At 45.2% G+C, this 19,690-nt stretch overlaps 19 protein-coding genes and 1 non-coding gene across 20 annotated transcripts; 10 read left to right on the top strand and 10 right to left on the bottom strand.

The window, feature by feature from the left end:
• Nucleotides 1-21: 21 nt before the first annotated feature.
• Nucleotides 22-1,614, top strand: HK407_01g01690 (NOG1 GTP-binding protein; the record flags this gene model as incomplete). Its single annotated transcript, XM_060420170.1, has 1 exon — nt 22-1,614. One exon carries the CDS (start codon nt 22-24, stop codon nt 1,612-1,614), a length of 1,593 nt encoding a protein of 530 aa, XP_060277732.1.
• A 181-nt stretch (nt 1,615-1,795) lies between these two features.
• Nucleotides 1,796-2,884, top strand: HK407_01g01680 (uncharacterized protein; the record flags this gene model as incomplete). The annotated part of the gene is made up of 1 exon (XM_060420169.1): nt 1,796-2,884. The coding sequence occupies one exon, from the start codon at nt 1,796-1,798 to the stop codon at nt 2,882-2,884; it is 1,089 nt and encodes a 362-aa protein (XP_060277731.1).
• A 267-nt stretch (nt 2,885-3,151) lies between these two features.
• On the bottom strand, nt 3,152-3,874 carry HK407_01g01670 (uncharacterized protein; the record flags this gene model as incomplete). The annotated part of the gene is made up of 1 exon (XM_060420168.1): nt 3,152-3,874. One exon carries the CDS (start codon nt 3,872-3,874, stop codon nt 3,152-3,154), a length of 723 nt encoding a protein of 240 aa, XP_060277730.1.
• A 63-nt stretch (nt 3,875-3,937) lies between these two features.
• On the top strand, nt 3,938-4,513 carry HK407_01g01660 (uncharacterized protein; the record flags this gene model as incomplete). Its single annotated transcript, XM_060420167.1, has 1 exon — nt 3,938-4,513. The coding sequence occupies one exon, from the start codon at nt 3,938-3,940 to the stop codon at nt 4,511-4,513; it is 576 nt and encodes a 191-aa protein (XP_060277729.1).
• Nucleotides 4,514-4,538: 25 nt separating this feature from the next.
• Nucleotides 4,539-4,916, bottom strand: HK407_01g01650 (uncharacterized protein; the record flags this gene model as incomplete). The annotated part of the gene is made up of 1 exon (XM_060420166.1): nt 4,539-4,916. The coding sequence occupies one exon, from the start codon at nt 4,914-4,916 to the stop codon at nt 4,539-4,541; it is 378 nt and encodes a 125-aa protein (XP_060277728.1).
• Nucleotides 4,917-5,083: 167 nt separating this feature from the next.
• On the bottom strand, nt 5,084-5,941 carry HK407_01g01640 (uncharacterized protein; the record flags this gene model as incomplete). The annotated part of the gene is made up of 1 exon (XM_060420165.1): nt 5,084-5,941. One exon carries the CDS (start codon nt 5,939-5,941, stop codon nt 5,084-5,086), a length of 858 nt encoding a protein of 285 aa, XP_060277727.1.
• An 87-nt stretch (nt 5,942-6,028) lies between these two features.
• Nucleotides 6,029-7,450, top strand: HK407_01g01630 (6-phosphogluconate dehydrogenase; the record flags this gene model as incomplete). Its single annotated transcript, XM_060420164.1, has 1 exon — nt 6,029-7,450. The coding sequence occupies one exon, from the start codon at nt 6,029-6,031 to the stop codon at nt 7,448-7,450; it is 1,422 nt and encodes a 473-aa protein (XP_060277726.1).
• A 132-nt stretch (nt 7,451-7,582) lies between these two features.
• Nucleotides 7,583-8,305, top strand: HK407_01g01620 (uncharacterized protein; the record flags this gene model as incomplete). The annotated part of the gene is made up of 1 exon (XM_060420163.1): nt 7,583-8,305. The coding sequence occupies one exon, from the start codon at nt 7,583-7,585 to the stop codon at nt 8,303-8,305; it is 723 nt and encodes a 240-aa protein (XP_060277725.1).
• A 15-nt stretch (nt 8,306-8,320) lies between these two features.
• HK407_01g01610 (uncharacterized protein) lies at nt 8,321-9,085 on the top strand (the record flags this gene model as incomplete). Its single annotated transcript, XM_060420162.1, has 1 exon — nt 8,321-9,085. The coding sequence occupies one exon, from the start codon at nt 8,321-8,323 to the stop codon at nt 9,083-9,085; it is 765 nt and encodes a 254-aa protein (XP_060277724.1).
• A 164-nt stretch (nt 9,086-9,249) lies between these two features.
• HK407_01g01600 lies at nt 9,250-9,322 on the top strand. The gene has a single exon. It is a non-coding gene; the product is annotated as a tRNA-Thr (tRNA).
• Nucleotides 9,323-9,423: 101 nt separating this feature from the next.
• HK407_01g01590 (putative sec61 translocation protein) lies at nt 9,424-9,648 on the top strand (the record flags this gene model as incomplete). Its single annotated transcript, XM_060420161.1, has 1 exon — nt 9,424-9,648. The coding sequence occupies one exon, from the start codon at nt 9,424-9,426 to the stop codon at nt 9,646-9,648; it is 225 nt and encodes a 74-aa protein (XP_060277723.1).
• An 88-nt stretch (nt 9,649-9,736) lies between these two features.
• Nucleotides 9,737-10,462, bottom strand: HK407_01g01580 (putative nucleus export protein BRR6; the record flags this gene model as incomplete). Its single annotated transcript, XM_060420160.1, has 1 exon — nt 9,737-10,462. The coding sequence occupies one exon, from the start codon at nt 10,460-10,462 to the stop codon at nt 9,737-9,739; it is 726 nt and encodes a 241-aa protein (XP_060277722.1).
• A 20-nt stretch (nt 10,463-10,482) lies between these two features.
• HK407_01g01570 (ribosomal protein L21) lies at nt 10,483-10,965 on the bottom strand (the record flags this gene model as incomplete). Its single annotated transcript, XM_060420159.1, has 1 exon — nt 10,483-10,965. The coding sequence occupies one exon, from the start codon at nt 10,963-10,965 to the stop codon at nt 10,483-10,485; it is 483 nt and encodes a 160-aa protein (XP_060277721.1).
• A 94-nt stretch (nt 10,966-11,059) lies between these two features.
• On the bottom strand, nt 11,060-11,278 carry HK407_01g01560 (putative RNA-binding protein; the record flags this gene model as incomplete). The annotated part of the gene is made up of 1 exon (XM_060420158.1): nt 11,060-11,278. One exon carries the CDS (start codon nt 11,276-11,278, stop codon nt 11,060-11,062), a length of 219 nt encoding a protein of 72 aa, XP_060277720.1.
• Nucleotides 11,279-11,409: 131 nt separating this feature from the next.
• On the top strand, nt 11,410-11,970 carry HK407_01g01550 (uncharacterized protein; the record flags this gene model as incomplete). Its single annotated transcript, XM_060420157.1, has 1 exon — nt 11,410-11,970. One exon carries the CDS (start codon nt 11,410-11,412, stop codon nt 11,968-11,970), a length of 561 nt encoding a protein of 186 aa, XP_060277719.1.
• A 134-nt stretch (nt 11,971-12,104) lies between these two features.
• Nucleotides 12,105-12,962, bottom strand: HK407_01g01540 (phosphatidyl inositol transfer protein; the record flags this gene model as incomplete). The annotated part of the gene is made up of 1 exon (XM_060420156.1): nt 12,105-12,962. One exon carries the CDS (start codon nt 12,960-12,962, stop codon nt 12,105-12,107), a length of 858 nt encoding a protein of 285 aa, XP_060277718.1.
• Nucleotides 12,963-12,983: 21 nt separating this feature from the next.
• Nucleotides 12,984-17,066, bottom strand: HK407_01g01530 (putative RNA helicase; the record flags this gene model as incomplete). The annotated part of the gene is made up of 1 exon (XM_060420155.1): nt 12,984-17,066. One exon carries the CDS (start codon nt 17,064-17,066, stop codon nt 12,984-12,986), a length of 4,083 nt encoding a protein of 1,360 aa, XP_060277717.1.
• Nucleotides 17,067-17,165: 99 nt separating this feature from the next.
• Nucleotides 17,166-17,909, bottom strand: HK407_01g01520 (uncharacterized protein; the record flags this gene model as incomplete). The annotated part of the gene is made up of 1 exon (XM_060420154.1): nt 17,166-17,909. One exon carries the CDS (start codon nt 17,907-17,909, stop codon nt 17,166-17,168), a length of 744 nt encoding a protein of 247 aa, XP_060277716.1.
• Nucleotides 17,910-18,036: 127 nt separating this feature from the next.
• On the bottom strand, nt 18,037-19,125 carry HK407_01g01510 (putative Fe-only hydrogenase; the record flags this gene model as incomplete). The annotated part of the gene is made up of 1 exon (XM_060420153.1): nt 18,037-19,125. The coding sequence occupies one exon, from the start codon at nt 19,123-19,125 to the stop codon at nt 18,037-18,039; it is 1,089 nt and encodes a 362-aa protein (XP_060277715.1).
• Nucleotides 19,126-19,183: 58 nt separating this feature from the next.
• On the top strand, nt 19,184-19,594 carry HK407_01g01500 (anaphase-promoting complex subunit 10; the record flags this gene model as incomplete). Its single annotated transcript, XM_060420152.1, has 1 exon — nt 19,184-19,594. One exon carries the CDS (start codon nt 19,184-19,186, stop codon nt 19,592-19,594), a length of 411 nt encoding a protein of 136 aa, XP_060277714.1.
• Nucleotides 19,595-19,690: the final 96 nt, after the last annotated feature.

The raw sequence follows: 19,690 nt of genomic DNA, 5'->3' as shown, positions 1-19,690 counted from the left end.
CGTGCCAGTCCCCTATAACAAATGAAGATGAATTTTACGTACATAACGACAGTTCCGTTGAGCACGGCATTGATAGACATATCGCTGAGCAAGACACAAAAAAGGACGCCGACGATTGTGCATCCGCAGTACAACATCATAAAGATACGTGCGTTCTACATGAGGAAGGTGAAGCATGCAAGCAACGAGTTTGGATCAAGGCTTGGGACGATTCTGAGCGACTTTCCAAGGCTTGAGGATGTGCATCCGTTTTATGGCGATCTGATAAATGTGCTTTATGACAGGGATCATTACAAGTTGGCGCTTGGGCATGTGAATGTGACGAAGAACGGGATTGAGAAGGTAAGCAAGGAGTTTGTGAAGCTGCTGAAGTTTGCAGACAGTCTGTACAGATGCAAGCAGTTGAAGAGGGCGGCGCTTGGGAAGATGGCGTCATCAGCAAAGAAGCTCGGAAAGACACTGGAGTATTTGGAGGAGGTTAGGATGCACATGAGCAGGCTTCCAGCAATAGACCTGAGTGGAAGGACTCTGCTTGTGTGTGGGTTTCCGAATGTTGGCAAGAGTTCGTTTGTGAACAAGGTGTCGAGAGCGGATGTGGAGGTGCAGGCGTATCCGTTTACAACAAAGAGCCTGTATGTTGGGCATTTTGACTATAAGTATCTGCAGTGGCAAGTGATTGATACACCGGGGATTCTTGATCATGCGCTTGAGGACAGGAACACGATTGAGATGATGAGCATTACGGCGCTTGCACACATCAAGGCGCTTGTGCTGTATTTTGTTGACCTGAGCGAGATGTGTGGGCATAGCATTGAGGAGCAGATTGGGCTATTTGAGACACTAAGCCCGTTGCTACGATCTAATATGATGATAGTGCTGAGCAAAAGCGATATTATGAGGCTATCTGATGTCAAGAATGGAAGCGCGATAATGAAGTTTCTTGAGGGAAAGAAGTATATGGAGATGAGCAGCGAGAAGGAAGAGAATGTGGAAGCGGTGAAAGCAATGGCATGCGATCTTTTGCTTGATGATAGAGTTGAGAAGAAGATGGAAAACGACAACATTGCGGAATACATCAACAGGATTGCGATTGTGAAGCCGAAGAGGCTAAGGGAGAAGGAGGAGTCGTTTGTGTGCTCGAGGGAGATTACTGAGATGAGGAATGAGCAGGAGGGGTATTTTGTAAAGGATGAGTATAGGTACGACATAGTTCCAGAGATATTTGATGGGAAGAATGTTGTTGACTTTTTTGACGAGGATATTGAAAGAAAGCTCAGTGAGCTTGAAGCAGATGAGGAGGCAATGTTCCCGATGTATTGCAAGACATATGATCTCCTGTCGGCAGAGGAAAGAGATGCAAAGGAGCAGATTGTGGTCAAGATTGAGGAGAGACGGCTTGTGTGCAAGATGAATGAAAAGAGAAAGCTGCCTGCAGGATGGAAACTTAGGTCAAGAAACAGCGGGACGGATATTGTTGTTGCGCCAAGAAGAGACAGCAGGGCAATACAGCTTGCGCAGCCTTCTAAACCAGCACCTAAGAAGGCCAGGTTTGATACGAATGGATATTATGATCGTAAGCCAAAACACGCTTATATTGGGAAGAATCATAGATGATTTGAAGCATATTAAAGAGTTAGTGATCTATGGTGTTTTAGCGAGTTTATGAATACACAGCTTTGAATGCTGTGCAAAGGAGTGCTGAAGGCAAAGTGAAGCACATTGAATGATTTGATATTTTCAAGGATGCGTGATGATAATTTTGCCCTAAAATGGAGTTTGCAGTCAGAAGGGCTTGATGTGGAAGCAGTGCAGGACCTTTGCTCTGGAGAGCGGGTCATTGAGCGACAAAGAGAAGGAAGGGATCACGGCTATATGCAGTGGCAAAAGGACATATGCAGGCTGTGCTGATGGAAGAATACACTGCTATGACGATAGGAGACTGTATTCTTTGCAAGCTTTTGAGCTTGAGTTTGATTATCTTGAGAGCTGTGATGTTCCTGAAAAGATTGTGGCGATTGAAAGGCTAGAAAGTGGAGGCGTTGATGAGCTTTTGGTTGTTGGGAATGAAAGGAATCTGAAGGTAATGAGGATCAGGAACAAGGGCGCCACAAGAGATATAATTGAAGGGCGGCTTTCTGAGTGCTATGATAGTGTGTGTGTGAAGGAATGCAAAAATGTGCATCCTTGCATTCTTAACAGTCTTAGCTTGAACAATGATGAGCAGTATTTGCTGTCATCTGACTATCTCAAGATCAACCTGTGGAAGCCTGAACGGATAGATGGATGCTTTACGGTTGTGGATATAAAGCCGCATAAGTACAGTGAGTTGACATTTGTTATCAACTCAACAAAATTCAGTAATGAGATGAACATGGTGTTTGGATACTCTACAAGCTCTGGTGGAATACACATTAATGATCTGAGAGTTTCTTCGAAGTCTATGGAGACTCTGCGGATGGAGGGTGCGGAGATGGAAGGAATAGAGGGTGCTGTGAGATCGATCTCAGACTTCCAGTTTGTTGATTCAAGCCTAATAATCGCAAGAAGCCTGAACTCAGTTGCTTTGTATGACCAGCGGGGCACTAAGCATGAAGTTTTCACCACTGTTTTGTGCAGTGATGCTGATGAGATCAATGCTGTGTACGATTCAGATGCTGTGTATGCAAAATTCCGGGTTTCATGCACAAGCATGCATGGGTTTACTGGAGGATTTGGTGATTGTGCCCATGCAATCAATCTTGTTGATGGAGAAAAGGAAGATGTGTTTGTATCACATCTGCAGAAGGATTCAAAGAAGGACAAGCTCAAGGTGGTGACTTCGCATGGAAATGGGTTTATTGTTGTCTGTGAAGATAGGATGATGGAATATCAGCAGTGCGAATAGCTCCACAGATTGCTTGGCATATTGCTACATATGTGCTGTTATGCACAACTTGCTAGTCGATTATTACCCATCTTTCCAACTATTATGTGAGAATTGTGTTAAACAATATATCTTCATATTGCTTGGATGATGCTTACTTCCCTCGCTAGCATAATTCCGACTGCTTTCAGAAAAGTTTTGCAATAAATTACATATTGTGTTTGCCATCTTAATCAAGCATGCTCAGCACTGTCCTTGAATAACTGATACACGAGCTCAGCATGGGGTTTATCTCTTTACGAGCCAGATAATCCAAAGCAATGCCAGCCAGAACAAGAAAAACTTGAATATTGAAGATCGTGTTTTGGATACATTTTCCCATGTTTTTCTCAGTAGATCAAGACTTCCAGAAATAAGTGTATCTGACGTACTCATCATCTCGTCGATTCTTTTGAAGCTCTCCTCCTGTAGCGACACATGCATGCTTATCTCCTCCATTATCTGTCCAATTTCGCTGATTTGCATCGATATACTCTGCCGCTCTTTGATTCTTTCCGTGGTGACCTCGTTCTCCATAAACACCACGTCCTGGCATTCCATAATGCATTCAGAGTCAAAGTCTCTTCTTCTTTCCACCATCTCCTGATGCCTGCTTTCTCTCTTTCTTGCAAGCTCAGATAGCTTCAAGAGATGCCTTGCTGCCCTGTGCTTTATCATTGCATCAAGATTGCCATATGACGCCTCTTCTTGGTCGTTCCTCGCCTTTTCGTCAATGCATGATGCATTCCTCATCTCCTTGACAAATCCTCGGACTTTGTCCATTTTCGACTGTAAAGTAAACGACTCATACACCTTTCCCCTTCCAAGCGCATTCTCTAGCTCGCTCAGCATTTTCCTTGCTGCTGCATCCATCTCAAATGCTTTTGAGTATGGCGACTGTACCTCCACCCTACTTTGCTGCGGAATGCGTGTGGATCCAACTATCTTCATGTACTCATCAGTTCTGTCCATCGGGGACTGCCTTCCAGAAATTATATCTGGCTTTGTTTATGTGCAGCCAAGGCGCTGCTGCCCATGGCACAACAGGAACTATTTGCATACTACGATGAGCCAAGCAGCACAGACGACATGCTAACATTGGCATACATTCAGGAAAACAATGTAGACAGGGTGGTGTTCAACTCTGAAATGGACCCTGTAGCTCTTCCAAGGCATCCAGGTGTGCCTGCCAAATACACAGAAGCATTGAAATCGTTCGAGCAGTTCATAGAGTTCTACAGCGAAATAAAAGAAGAAGGCATGTATTCGGAAGTTATAGCATATTATAAGCTCAAGCATGCAAAACTTTCATTCATGGCATTGCATTCGAAGTATACAAGGCTTTGCAATCATTCACCATCATCCGATACAGAACATTCATATGACGAGCATGTTTATTCAGCAATACTGCAATGCAATGAATATGCATGCAACAGAAAATGCCTACTTCTTGCGCCAGTTTGCACTGCAAAGTTCCTTGAAAAGCATGGATGCACAAGCAAAGCACGGATGCTTGTTAAGGAAGCAAAAAAAATAGCAAAGGCCACAGACAAGCTTGAAATACTCCAAGAAATTGAAAAGGATTGCTTGCATGGCTATGTTTGTGGATAAAACACATTCGACTGTTGTGAGATAATCAATTGTGTGCAAATACTTCAGCGTCTTTGTCTTTGATGAAGCTTGCAACGTCTTGCTCAATCTTCTCCGTGTTATTTTCTTTGTGGAGAATGTAGTCGCATATAAACTTCATATAAACAGTCAGCATCCTCATTCTTTCCTCCACAACATTCCTGCTGAGCTTCTTCCACTTCTTCTTTGGAAACTCAGGCAAAATCTCTACAAGGCATCTCAACCGGCAGTGCAGCCTAAGAAAGTCGCTGTATCTCCTGTACACTTTTGTATAACACTTTCCAAACGCCTTACTGTTTGTTATGCATACAATCTCATATTCCGTGTATCTGTCCCTGATTGTTCTTGATCCAGCTATTGAGATCTCCAGAACATTTTCCTCCATCCAATTGTTTCTGACACACCACTAATTTTATTCCATGCTGTTTCACAAGCACTTCTGTTATGAAGCATGTGCAGGCAGCACATTTGGCATGCATGTATCAGCTACTCCGGCTCATATGCCGTGCCATTGCATCAGGCAACACAGTACTTATTACAAGGTCAGAGCCTTCAACCAGACATGTAGCATTTAGCAGACACATACATTAACACGCATGCATAGAACGCTTCCTTTTCAATCGCATTTATACTTTCGTGCATGCCTTCTTCAAACTCACGGATTTCGCCATGCAATTTGTCCCCAAGCGCTTTCAACTCTACTGCATTGCAGCTTGTGAAGTACTCCTTCAGTACCGAAAATGCAAAGCATCCAAAGATCGTAAGCTCGAACATTTCCTTTACATCTTCGTAATGCTTTAACCGGACCTCCAGCACCTCCTGTTCAAATGGGAAAAGCCTGACAAAAATATGCAGTTCCTGTTGGATCATCAGCTTGAACATAATGTCCTTGCTGCTTGTGATGCACGCTGCCTTCCTTAAACACTCTGCCTTTCTTGATTGCAGAACCTTTAGTTCTACTTTGTGCACAAGATCCTTGCCTATAAGCCCAATAAACACACTAAACTCCGGAATCGCCATCAACGCCTCGACAGATTTGTATATGATTTCGTTCAGTTTTACAAATCCTGCTTTCTTTGCCATTCTCAGCAATCTGTCTGACTTATCAATGTATTCCGACGCATTTTCACCAACAAGCTGTGCTCTTGCAGCCATCAGCTCCTTCATCACAGACACAACGCTCTGAAAGCTCATTCTATCGATTCCCGACGATTTCATGCTCAGCACATCCACTATGTTATACTTTTCCAGCTTTGCATCTATCTCGCATATCTTTCTTTCAAATGCATGTATTTCATCCATATACGCGTGTATTCTATTGCTGATGGCTTTGAACCTGCACACCTTCTCCCTTGTACCTTTTATGCATGCAATCTTTGCATCCAGACAATGCATCATTGCATCTGTCATTCACACCGGGGTACGTGATGCTATTGCACTTGTTACATCTGTCAGCATTGTTGTTGCACGCATATAAACCTGAATCAGAATGCCCTGATGGCTGAAGTTGGATTGATAGGGCTGGGCGTGATGGGATACAGCCTGGCACTGAACATTGCATCTAAATGCCACAAGCTGCATGTCTTCAACAGGACATCATCGAAGACAAAAAGGCTTGTTGGTGAAGACCTACGAATTATTGCACACTATTCGGTCCAGGACCTTGTGCAGGGGATCAGCGAGTCGCCAAGAATCATTATTCTGATGGTGACGTCTGGCGATGCAACAGATGAGTTTCTTGATGAGCTTGATAAGTACCTTGGGCCAGGCGATGTTGTGATTGATGGAGGAAATTCGGCATTCAAGGACACAATTAGAAGAGGCACACATAGGTTTGGGTTTGTTGGGTGTGGGATTTCTGGAGGAGAGACGGGAGCCAGGAATGGGCCTTCGATTATGGCTGGATGCAAAAGACAGGTATGGGATGTGGTTGGAGGCTTTCTTTGCACGATATCTGCGGTTGGAGCAGCCACAGGCAAGCCTTGCTGCAAGTGGCTGGGGAATGACGGTGCCGGCCACTATGTAAAAATGGTGCACAATGGAATTGAGTATGCAGACATGGGGATTCTGTCTGAGATGTTATTGGTGCTGAAGTCTCTTGGGTATTCGAATGAGGAGATGTCTAGATTGTTTGGAGAGTGGAACGATGGAGAGCTTGAGAGCTATCTTGTTAAGATATGCTCGTTGATTGTGAAGGCAAGGAATGGTAAAGGATGGATTATTGACCAGATTGTGGATGAGTCAGGGCAGAAAGGAACAGGAATAGAGGCTGTTGTATCTGCGATGGAAACGGGAACACCAGCGGTTAGTATAATGGAAGCTGTAGGGTCTAGGATGGTATCACATGCAAGAGACGCAAGGCAGGAGTTCGGCACGATGATGATGAATGGCAGTGACGATGTACAGATGAGGGGAGATGGCTGTATAAATACGAATGCATGCAAAGATGCGTTGGATAAAGAAGCGATGAGGAGATGTGTGTATTTGGCAAGAATGGTGTCGCATGTGCAAGGATTTGGGATGCTGATGAAGGCAAGAGCAAAGTATGGATGGGAGTACACGGTTGCAGACATATGTGATGTGTGGAGTAGTGGATGCATACTGAGAGGAAGGATTCTTGATACAATCAAAGAAATGGGAGAAGGAACAAATGGGATGATGGAGCTGAATGGTAAGTATGTGTCAGTGTGTAGTGAATATTTGAATGATCTGCGGAAGGTGGTGATGTATGGGATTGAGAATGAAGTGCCGATGCCTGTGACATCATCATGCCTGGAGTATGTTTATGGGATGAAGAAAGTAGAGGGGGCAGGAAGTATGATCCAAGCAATGAGGGATTATTTCGGAGCGCATCAGGTGCTGCTGAAAGGAGAAAGTGAGTATGTGCATATTGATTGGGATGGTGAGGATGCAAGATAGGAATAAATACTTTTAAGATTGTGCTATAAAATTTATAAGATGAGGGAAGCTGGTTTTGGGTGTATGCTGCACCGTTGATGCTGCGGTGCTGTATTTGTAACAACGTTAAAGGGTAATTTGCAAGTCCTTGTAATGGATGGTGCTGAATGGGCAAGATGCATGAAGGAGTTGAGATGTGCAGACAATGGTGTAATTAATAGATGTGTATTTGATGCAGGGCACAATGAAAAATGTGTTGATTTGAGCAATACGAAGAAAAATGTTCGGAAACTGCTGTTTATAACATCGAATTCATATAAGCACACAGTTATTCAGGAACTTCTCGGGATTTCTGTAATGCAAGTGGAGTTGGAGATTGAAGAGATTCAAGGCAGCAAGCAAGAGATAGTTGCAGACAAACTGAGGAAGGTATGCCATCTTGTAGATGAACGGAACATTGTGATCATAGAAGACACCAGCATTCACATTGATGGGCTGTATGGGTTTCCAGGGCAGTATGCAAAAGATTTTCTTAGTATTGGGATAGACAAGGTGGTTGATGTTACAAAGAAGGTTGGGGATGGATGCAGATACTCGACAATTATTGGGCTCGCGTATGCAAATGGAGGAGATGTTGTTATGAAAGCATTTGATGGAGAGGTTGCAGGGCGAATAGTGCTGAAGGAGGGTACTGAGCCAAGGCTGTTCAGGGATGTGTTTGCTGCAGAAGATGAAGAGTATTGGGATGTGCCTAACGGGCTAGATGGCATCAAGATAGGGCGGTACAGGGCGGTGAGGAGGATGCAGCAGTATCTAATGGAAATGAATATCTGTGTGGCAGAGGAGGACAAATGCGGTCTGAAAGCAAGCCCCTAAGTTGAGCAGGGTGGGATGATTGAGAATTTAGACGGATTTATTTTCAAGAGGAGAATGCATAGAGCAGTGGAGCCTGAGATAAAGACGGGAATTGAGGTGAATAGGAGGGAGTTGAGTGTGATAAAGAAGGACACAGACGACATATTTAGCTTCAAGTTTGTGAATGAGAAGAGATGTAAGAGAGAGAAATGTAAGGAAGAAGAGATAGCAGATATACTGAGTGATGGGGAGGGATTTAGCGAGAGTGTGGTTATTAAGGAAAGCAAGAAGAAAATGGATGCAGATGAGATACACATGGAGCTGAGCAATGGAGGAGGGCTTGAGGAATTGGTTAAGATGTGTGTAAGATGGCTTGAGAGCAAGAAGAGAACAGCATATGGTATGAGGATAGAGCAGGCGATGTCTGAGGGATGTATAAAGAGAAGGGATGCAAAGAAAGAGATTGCAGAAGCAATTGAGAAGATAGAATGGGCAGTAGAGGAGGAGGCGAAATGGAAAAGCATTAAAGAGAATACGATGAGAACTAACAAGATCAAAGTGGAGACGAGGGTGTATGAGAGAAAGGAGAGTAGATATGAAAGAGGAATTGCGAAGGTAAATGAGGAATTTGCAAGCAAGGTGGAGAGGCTTGTGTTTGTGAAGGAATCTGCAAAAGTATGGATTGGGCGAATGCGAGAGCAGAGTGAAGAGCTTCTTCGCAAGATGTTTAGTGTGGTGCATAAGGAGAAGGAAGCAGACACTGTATTTCTGTTAAAAGCACGGTCGAAGGCAGAGAGGTGATGAGCAGATAGTATATAGAGACAATAAATATCTTGTGATGTGATTGAGAATAGCATATGTTGTAGGGAGAGAGTGGAATGAGCAGATGTGCAGTGTGTAAGAGCATATGCCATGTCGGTATGTGACAGGAGATGCAGTACCAACAGGAAGGTGATGTGTGCGAAGCCGCTATAGCTCAGTGGTTAGAGCGCCAGTTTAGTAAACTGGAGGCCCCGAGTTCGACCCTCGGTGGTGGCTTTTGCCAGTATCTATTCGTGAACACAATGTTTCCACAATTTGTTTTATTCATTTCATGCTCTCTATCATCACTGATAAAAACATTCACCAATACCCTTGGAATGGCGAACCAGCAGTGCTTAGATGCAAAATGCTTGGCCTCAGAATACATAAAGTCGTTCAGGCTGTTCTTTAGAAAGTGCGTGAGGCCCTCTGCAAAGGAATTCATCATCTCTGCAAAAACTCATGGAATCGGCATCGGACTTCTCGGCATCCTTGGATATGGGATAAAGCTCATTCACATCCCAATCAATAACATTATTGTGAGTAAGCCAATCAAGGAGTAAGCAGAAGCGCCTCAGGCACTTTCTTGCAATTCGCCTTGAATCAAATAAACATCCTTGTTGTATCGCCGATTTATTCTATGTAGTCATTCTATTTCTTCACTCTTCTTCCTCCAAACGTCAGGAACACAAAAAAGAAAAACCCCATAATCAGTGAGCTTTTCATCGAGAACTTCCGAACAAACCCGTCAAGAACATCACCAAACACCTCTGCAATAATCCTCGTATATCCCACTGACCCATTGCCATTCTTGATCGTGCATTCCCATCTATTGCACAGCTCCTCTATTGCCGGCACCCTTGTATCTGGATGGCATCTATTTATTTCGTAAGACGCCCGGGCATCTTCTACTTCCTTCTTAATATGCATCTTTCTATTCGACACCTTGTATCTGATGTCTCGCTGTAGACTTACAAACACATACACCACTGCATAGCAAATAAACCCTATCATCACTGCATTCAAAACCAGATGCAGATATCTTATTAGCACTGCTGGAAATCTCATAATGCATCCTTCCACATCCCACCTCTTCCTCACTTCTGTTTCCCTTACCACTTCATTCCTTTTGCCATTCTTCTTCACTACCTCTTGATTTGCTAAACAGATCGGAAAATGCTCATCCACCTTTCTCTTCTTCAGAGGAGACAGATACTCACACCTTGAGCTTCTCCTTTCATTTGCATTGCTCCACCCAATCTCATGCTCAACATCCATAGGCGTCTGCCCCATACAAGGATCACAATCTGCAATCTTTTTCAGCCTAACTTCAATTCCATCCATCTTGTGCATAAGCACATAGCACATAATAAACATATCCAATAAAACGCCTTTATTCAGAAAATCGCAATATAGGGCTCATATCCAACTTCAATCGGTCGGTTGCTCTCGAGACAGATCTCCATCGCCTCCCTTGGCCCCTTCATCTGCCTCTTGATCTTCGGCATCACCAGCCCTTCCGCCTTCGCCTTTTCAATCTTCTCATTTATCTCCTGAATCCTCCTCTTACTCTCCTCATCGCTTCTGCTCTTCCTCACATGCTCAACACGCACAATAACCTTCTTGATCACATACTTCCCTCGCACCTTCTTGCGTATAACAACGTTCAACGACCTTGGCTTCACATCATACACTCGCCCTGTCCTTCCTTGATAGTACTTATACGGCATCCCCTTCATCATCGCTGGATTCACTACAATATCAACAAGGTCTCCTATCGCATACTTCTCGAGATACTTACTTGTCCTTGCTACACCGTGCTTCCTATGGTCCTGCGAAAACAGCGATCTTGTTCCTCTTCTGTATCCATTACTCCTCATTCTCAGGGCTATTTCCAATTCGCAAAATTTTCATCCCACCCATCAAAGTGCCATCCTGCAGAATCCACAGCCCATGCTTCTCCAGCCCTGGCACTCATTCATTCTTATCCACTGGAACAATACTCTCTACAAACTCGCCTCTTACAACAACAGTAAATGGTATCCCTTCGGGCTCAGAAACATCAGATAGCACGGCATTCATATATGCATCATATCCAATTATCACGCCTTCTAGCACAACCCCGTTGCTCATCTTAATGGCAACTCGCTTGTGGAGCAGCTTTGCAAGGCTCGGAACAGCGCTTCTTCCCATTTCAGGGATCAGCTCCATCGAATTAAACCACTCGGCACTCAAAGTCCCAAGCGTATGCATTCATCCTGTGCAAGCAAGTCTACTAGCACTGCAGGACCTTCAAATCAAATAGAGCAATTTTTTCACCCTGAATGGTTGGTAGAAACTTCAGCAAACGAGGAAGCACACCTATGAATCCATTTGATAAGCCGCGCCTAATAAGAGAGATCCAGCTTGTCGGGACATACGGGCTCAAGAACAAGCGAGAGCTGTGGGTGATGAACGAAGTGTTTGCAAAGGACAAGGAGCGTGCAAGGATCTTGCTCACATCGACAAATCCTGAAGATGTTCCGACAAACGGGCGTTCATTGCTGATGAAGCTAATGAAGTACGGGATTCTAGGCGGAATTGACATATGCGACAAGCAGGAGGTCATTTCTGGGCTGAACAGGGTTCTTGATCTGACCATCAACCACTACTTAGAAAGGCGTCTTCAGTTCAGAGTGTTTGCAGCAGGGCTTGCGAAGTCTGTGCACGAGGCAAGAGTGATGATCAAGAGCAGATGCATTTCAATTAAGGATCAGGTCGTCACTACGCCTGGATTCATGGTGATGGCGGAAAACGAGCCCTTGATCGAGTACAATCCGTACTCTGCATATGGAGACAAAGGCAAGAAAAAGAAAGCAGCCTCCAAGGCTGGTGGAGATGAATAGTGGAACAAGCGGGACTTTAATAATAAAACACCCTTATTCTATTGGTGTGTTGCATTGGTTTATTGTTTATTGATTATGCTTGCCAGGACGGATGATGTGCTGCCATGCCGAATTGTGATTATCTTACTCTTCAACTACTCACGATGTCTATGCTCTGGATGCTTGTACCACTCGTGCATTGTGCAGAATATCCTCTGCTGTAGAGAGGTAATCATGCTCCGCATCGACTTTTCGATCTCATCGGAAACCCATTTGCCCATCATAAAGTTGTTGACCTCCACGCTCAGGTGCTTGTATGACACCATCATCGGGATGCCTTTGCTTCGGTACACACTGATCCACCCATCGGTAAGCCGTCCTCTTCCGCTCTCTTCATGGTAATAAGCAGAGGGATCAAAGAGCGGATCAACAGGGTTGCAATGGAGATCAATATGCACCTTCTCAATTGTGCCTGCTTGCTCTGCACAATATTCAAACGGGTTTTCGTGGATCTCATGCCCATCCATGTTGACTGTGTAAAAAGCCATCTTGAATGTGTCGTGCGAAAAGTATCTGTTCTTGTACACGGTGTGACACCTGGTACGTGCATTGTGTGAAATCTCTTCAACAACAAATGCATCTTCTGGAATCACACTATGAAGAATCGTTGGGATCTTCGATTTAAGATGCATCACCTTGTGTGTCATGTCGCTATTTCCAAGAGTTTCATGGACAACCGTGTCATTTCCAATCAGCTCCACCTTGAGCCCTCCAAGAGACTCAGACTCAGTCATAGTGCTAATTGCATGCTGCTGCCCATCAACATACTCGTCGATAGTCATTGGAAGCACAGTCACATAAATCTTCTCCACCTTGCTCATCTCGCACGCTATCGTCTCATCTTCTTTTATCTTCTTGATCAACAAATAAATAAAAACAGAATATTGTACTTGCGACTGCCATTTAATCCACATTAGCATTGCCCGGCTCTCATTTACTAGCCATCCAATCATTGGAGGCCATGCATCATGCTCTCATGCATATATTGATTTGAACTTCGGATCAAACAGAGAGTAGAATCTCACTATCTTAGACCTGCTCTCCTTGCACAAATCATAATCATCATAAAGTCTAATCAATGCCAGTACAACATTGTTGATGACGCTCAACGACTTGAAAAGCTCTCCAGACCCAATACGGTTCTCGCATGCGATCCTCTCCCAGCTTCCATGCTTGAAGAAGTCAACAAGATACGAGTTCTTTATCTTATCAGCGTTGTCCACTACCAAGAACGAGTATATCGTGTGTAGTGGTGCATCAGACATCTGCTGTAGTGACTTTAGAATCGGTGGATAGAACCTGCTTACAGATCTCCTTGAGACTGCATTGATCCTCTTACAGAACTCATCCACTGCTGGGTCCAGCGCAAGAAGCGTGCATCCCATATCAAACAGCAGCGGCCTCGTCTCAAAAAAATGCGCCAGCGTCGTCATAAAACACATCGGCTCAAACGAAATCGCATTGCACTCAAGTAGCAGAGCAAACGCCAAAATCGACGGATCACACTCCCTGTTTCCAATCACAAGGTCGCAAAGATACGACTTGCAGCCAAAATAAGGCCTAATCAACTCCAGTTGATACTCTACAAGTTCACCCCTATGCTTCTCACTTCCATACACATCACTCATGTCGTACACACGCATGCAGTCCTCGTTCTTTTCTGCACCCCCCCTTCTGCTGCCTGCCATCACATCCTTCTGATTCTTTGCCGAATAGCCAATCTTCACCTCGTCAACTCCCTTCTCGACATCCTCCAGATTGCTGTACAACGTGCTTTCCAACAACGGGCTCTTGATCAAAGACTCCTTCAAGTCAAACCCAACAAAACTTGTGTTCGAATACGTATACACACCTTTGATGTTCGGAAGCAGCGACACCATAAGATTCTGGACACGGTGCTGAGGAATGCCCATAAAAACCACATTTCCAAGCGTGTCAAATCCTCGCCGCCCTGCCCGCCCTGCCATCTGCTTGTAGTTCATCGGATCAAGCTGCAGCGAGTCTCCTGCAAACACAACGCTCCTGCATGGCATATTGATCCCAAGAGCTAGCGTCTCTGTTGCAAAAAGCACCTGCAGATGCTTCTGCCTAAACAGTATCTCAACAAGAGACCGGTACCTCTTGTTCATGTGTGCATGATGGACTCCAATCCCTCGGTACAGCATGTCAATAAACTCAAAGTCGGTGTTCTTCATAAACTTCGTCTCCTCGTCAAGCTCATAGTCAGTAAGCTTCGTCAATGCATCAAGAAAACTATACTTGATGCTCTTCTTGTCGTCTCGCATCTGGAAGCTCTGCTCCGCTGCTGCTGACTCCTCTTCCCAACTATTCTTGCCTTTCTCAGCATCCCTCGTTCTCTTCGCCTCCTTCATCATCTTCTCAAGATGCTTGTTCCTCTTCTTCTCCATGTCCATGCTTTCCAGCTTCTCATAAACTCTCAATGCAAGCTTGCTGACAAAGTCCCTGTCCGTATTGAAAACAATGCAGGGAAACATCCTCCTCTCTTTCAGCTCAAGCAGCATATCAAGCATATTGTCAAGAAGATACTCATCGCTGTAATCGTTGACTCCCTTAAACGCCTTCTGCACCTCCCTTGTCTGCATCTTGTATACATTGCTGACTTGCTTCTCAGATAGCACATCGTTCTCTATCATCTCTTGAAATTTCATCAGCAAATGCCTTCCATACTCGTTCACATCCTTCTTCGATACAATGTTGCTCTTGAAAAAGTTCTTGGGCATCAGCCCACTAATCTGATCCAGCTGCTCCTCCCCAACAACCGCACATATGGAGTCATACAGATGCAGCAGCTCCTCAGGAAGAAAGCTGATGTCGTTTCCAAACCCAAACCGCTTTATGTGTGTATACGAATATGCAAACAGATTGTTTATCGCCACTATCTTCTGGCTCCCTGCTCCTGCATACACATACGGCTTCAGCTCGCAGTACCTTTCTCCGTATGATACAAGCTCACACTCCCGCCCTTTCCCATTCTCTATCTTCTTCATCCACCCATAAAACCCATCAATGTTCCCAAGTGTTGCGCTCAGCACCAGCATCGGGCAAGGCGAAAGATGCACTATCCTCTCAATCGGTATCCCCATCTCCTCGCTTCCAATCTTATGCACCTCATCAATAATAATGTACCTGACACGCTCAATAAACCCCTTTGGCGGCGAGTTCAGTATCGACTCCAGTAGCGATGGTATCACAATCAGTACCTGGCAATCCCATGGCGCAACACAGAAATCCTTCATCAGGCTTCCTTGCAGAAACATCTTCGAATTCACCTTCGGCGTAAACCTTGCATATATGTCTGCTGACACCTGATTCACCAACGCCTTTGTAGGCAAACAGAAAATCACCACATCAGTATCGCTCTCCCTCAGCACCTTCTCTATTGCATAGAAACAGATAAACGTCTTTCCCGCACTCGTTGGCGCAGATATCACCGCGCTCTTGTTCTCATCCACAAGATCAAGCAAGCGCACCTGCCACTCATCAGGCTTGAAAAGAACACGTGCATCCGACTTCGAGTTCAGGCTTCTTTGCAATCTATCTCCTGTGTACTTCAACTGGAAGCAAATGTCAAATTCGTTCGGCTCGCTCCCCTCTTCCGTCACATACTCAAGCTCCAGACTATTCAGCCCATTCTTCTCAACAACCTCCCTTGCAGTGGCCTCAAATCCACAGTCAATCAGCTTCTGCAATACAAACTCAAGTTCCTCCTTCGGCGCCTGATCCTTGCTCCCCAGCTTTCCAAAGTCCTGGATATACTCAAGACAGCTCAGATAGCATGGAACAACTACCCTTTCATCATAATCATCAGACTTGCTTTCAAAGCCCCACAGATCAGTGTAAAATTCAATCTTCAACAGCAGCACCTTCCTGTACATCCCAGACCCATCTGCCTTCACACTCTCCAATAGACTCCGCTTTCCATCAACATCTAATCCCTTGTACTTACCAAAAAAACTCTTCAGCCATGCATTCTCCTTTGCCTCCTTCTCTGCCTGGATCCTCCTACTGTTCGCTTCCATTATCATCTTCTGCTTGTTCGATATCTTCGGTGCCTTGCTTTCCTTAGACCTCACTATGGGTGCATATAGCACCTTTCCATCAAACAGCGACTGTGCAGACTTCCTGACATTCCTCATGTGCGACATTGCCGATCCTGCTGGCATCTCCTTTCCATTCGTCAGCAGCTCAAGCTCTATTCCTTCCTGTTTGCTGGCTATCTGCTTATGCCCTTGGCCAATTATCACATCATATCCCTCCTCCTCCCTGATTATGCTCATCGGCACCTCCTCATACAGCATTCTTCCGTCAAAATCCTTCTCCCCGTCCTCGCCTCCCCTGCTGTACATCCTAGCAAGCTTTCTGCAAATACACTCAGGCACTTCATACTCACTCCTTCCAAAGGGCTCAGTCCTCATCTTAAACCTCCTATCCATCTCTTCAAGCGTCATATTTGCTCCCATCTTCTTCATCTCCTCACCAACATCCTTGTCCTCCTCCCCATCGCCTTCCTCGCCCTTATTTGCTGCATCATACATATTTAGGCTCATCTCAACTCTTCGAGGCAACGGACTATACACAAAAGCATGCACATTCGGTATCCTGAACTCCATATGCTCCATCACCGCACAGTAAAGGCTAATTCCCAAACATCCATACAGAAACTCAAGCTCTCTCCCTTCAGCCCCGCCAAGAACAAGTGCGACCCTTTCGTTCTCAACATACTCTTGTACTTCGCTTATATCCATCCCTCCAAATCTTCGCTGCAGATACTCCTTGACCACCCTCCTGTATCCATCCTCCCTTCGGAAAAACAGCATCATTCCACAAAACCCTGCTTTCTTGAGATTCTGCAGCATAAACCTAGTCCCATGCAAATACGTATGCAAAGGCACACTTGCATCATTCAATCTATATCTCCTACACACCTCGCTCATCAACGCCCCTCCATCAATCAGTATATGCCCAATCCCAGTAAACTGCGCAGAAATGTTCGTATACACTGGATGCATCGTCTTGAAATATTCAGAACACTCCATTTCAGGGTTAAAAAAACACTCCATTTTCCATCAATACCTTTGCCAAGCCTCTGCAAAAACACATTCTTCATTTTCTTTATTCCCACTTGTTTCAGCATGCTATCGCTTCGACCTCCGCTTTCCAGTATACCTGCTATCCCTAGGCACCTCTATCCCTTTTCTTCTCAGCCGCTCCTTCTTCTTCACAATCAGATCAATCCTTCCAACTCGTTTTTTCTTTTCCTCACGCCTTTTCCTCCCCTTCATCGTAAGAACAAGAAAGCTTTTCGCATTCCTGGTTCCTTCTCCGTCAATCTGGATCCCTCCGTCAAACCCTGCACGCACTGCCTCATTCCTAAGCATCTCAATCTGCTCCTGCCTCTTCAGGTAAAACTGCAGCACACATCTCCCCTCAGGCTTGCAAATTGTGTACAGTGTCGTAAAAAACGTTCGGAGCCTTCTCGTCGGATTCGAGCCGCTTGAGTACGAGTAAAGCAGCCACTGGACTGCACTCACGCTTATCACCCCATCAAACGTCCCCGGCTGGAAATGCAGTCCTTCTCCCATGTCCATCCTGGCATATCCCTCCCCCCCTGCTTCAAGGCTCACACCCAGGCTTAGCATATCTTCACTGATGTCAATGCCAACCCAAGGATATCCACAATCAGAAAGAACCGCTCCGCTCAATCCAGATCCGCATCCAACATCTAAAACAAGCCCTCCCTTCTCAACACCAAGCAGCTCAATGCATCTCCATGCCAATTCTGTCTGCACATGGCATATTCTACTGTTCTGCGTGTACTTTTTCGACTGCTCTTCGTCGTAGTATTGCTCTGCTGGCCCCTCAAGCTCGGGAATACTCATCGCAGGGCCTCAATATCGCCCCAATATCCATCCATATGGCACAAGCATCTTAGCTCGTGCTCATTAATCTTTTGAACGCCACACATGCATCTCAATCGCAAGATGCATACATCCGCTCGCTCATCGCTCACCAGTCAACCTTGAATGTCTTTCTTTTCACATCCACAGCCGCAAACATCCTCCTTTGCTCCATTGCCTTCTTTATCAACTCCTCCTCACCAAAGACACTGTATACCATCTCGTACTTTTCTTTTCCACATTGATCATATGAATCGGCACCTGTCTTGCCTGTTCTTTCCTGGCCAGGCCCTGCAATGCATCCGCCTCTGCATAAAAACACTTCTGCCATTTTGTACTTCGGTCCACTCGTTTTGCTTGTGTTGAAGTAATTGATTGAGTTCTCCAGCCCGGTTATTTGGCACAGAACATCGCCAGACGCAACAACATGCTCCCTAACCCCCTCCCTCACATCACTCAATCTGCTCAGGCATTCCTTGCCAATAACAAACTCTGTATAACCACCCGTGCTGGTGCCAATGTTCCACTGCGTCATCTCGTGTGTCTCCATCTCGCATGCATCATCAAATTCACTGATAAACTCACCAAACGACAGGCTGCACAATATACTGTGGAACTCCTTGGTTGTCAAAATCGCATCAAACATGGCCAAATCCCTTCCATTCTCCAGTCGCTTGTCTTGACACGGCATTACGCTCACTGCCTTATGCCTGCTCACAAGCGAATATGCCATCTGCTGTGGAGACTTCACACGCGAGAGGTATCCTAGAAGATGCGGCGCCGTTCGCTCCACATATGTAACAACGCCAGGGCATGCACTGACTATCAGGTGCTTTGTTGCAAGATACTCCTTGTAAACCTCCTCATATATCTTGCTCCTCACATATGATGTGTCAATTACTTGGTCCACATTGAACACATTCCTAAGAAACACACACAGGCCCTTCTCAAACATCCTGTAGCTGATCCTTTCCGATCGATACATGTCGAATATGCTTGCCTTCGACTGTGGCGAGATAACAAACGATGTTTTGGCCTCTCGATCAATTGCAGACGATGGGTCTCTGGCCAGTACGCCAAGCTCCTCTGCAGACACACACCCACTGCATGCAAGGCAATCATCTAGCGAAGCCGTTGCTGTAGAGCTCTCTTTTATACATCCAGGTCCGTCCTTTTGAATGCCATCAAGAAACGACATGTCCTGCGCAGGGAGCGCTGTGCACATTTATGCGATGCAACACCACAGCAGCCCCTTGATGGAAATACGGTTGAGCTCGTTCAAAAGAGAGCACTCGCTGAAAGAGCTGATGTCGAAGGACATGTCTGAGTATTGGGCAACAGATGATGTGCTACCGCATGCAATACAAATTTCGTTCAGAAAGGTTAGGTATGTTCAGGCAGTGCAGCTGTTTCTGAGCTTTTCACAAGATGACAGCTACACACCCGAGAGAGTTGAGATCAGAGCAGGGATGACTAGGGAAAGCATCCACACAATAGGGTCCGTCGTACTTATTGAGCCTGAAGGGCTGGTCACACTCTGTGTTGCAAGGAGATGCTTATACATCCAAGTAGTCATCCAGTCAAACCATCAAGAAGGAAAGGACAGCCATGTAAGACACATAAAGGTTCTGGAGTCGTTAACAAAGGAAATATACCACAGGGTGTAATTTATGACTAATGACGGAAGAGAGCAACGAATGTGTGTACCAAAGCTTGATGTATTGCATGCATGATTTTATTGCAAAGCAATGCTTGTTATTGAA

This window comes from Ordospora pajunii (genome assembly GCF_021821965.1).
Source record: "Ordospora pajunii strain FI-F-10 chromosome Unknown Cg_01, whole genome shotgun sequence".
NCBI lineage: Eukaryota > Fungi > Microsporidia > Ordosporidae > Ordospora > Ordospora pajunii.
This window is presented reverse-complemented; position numbering and strand designations above follow the sequence as displayed.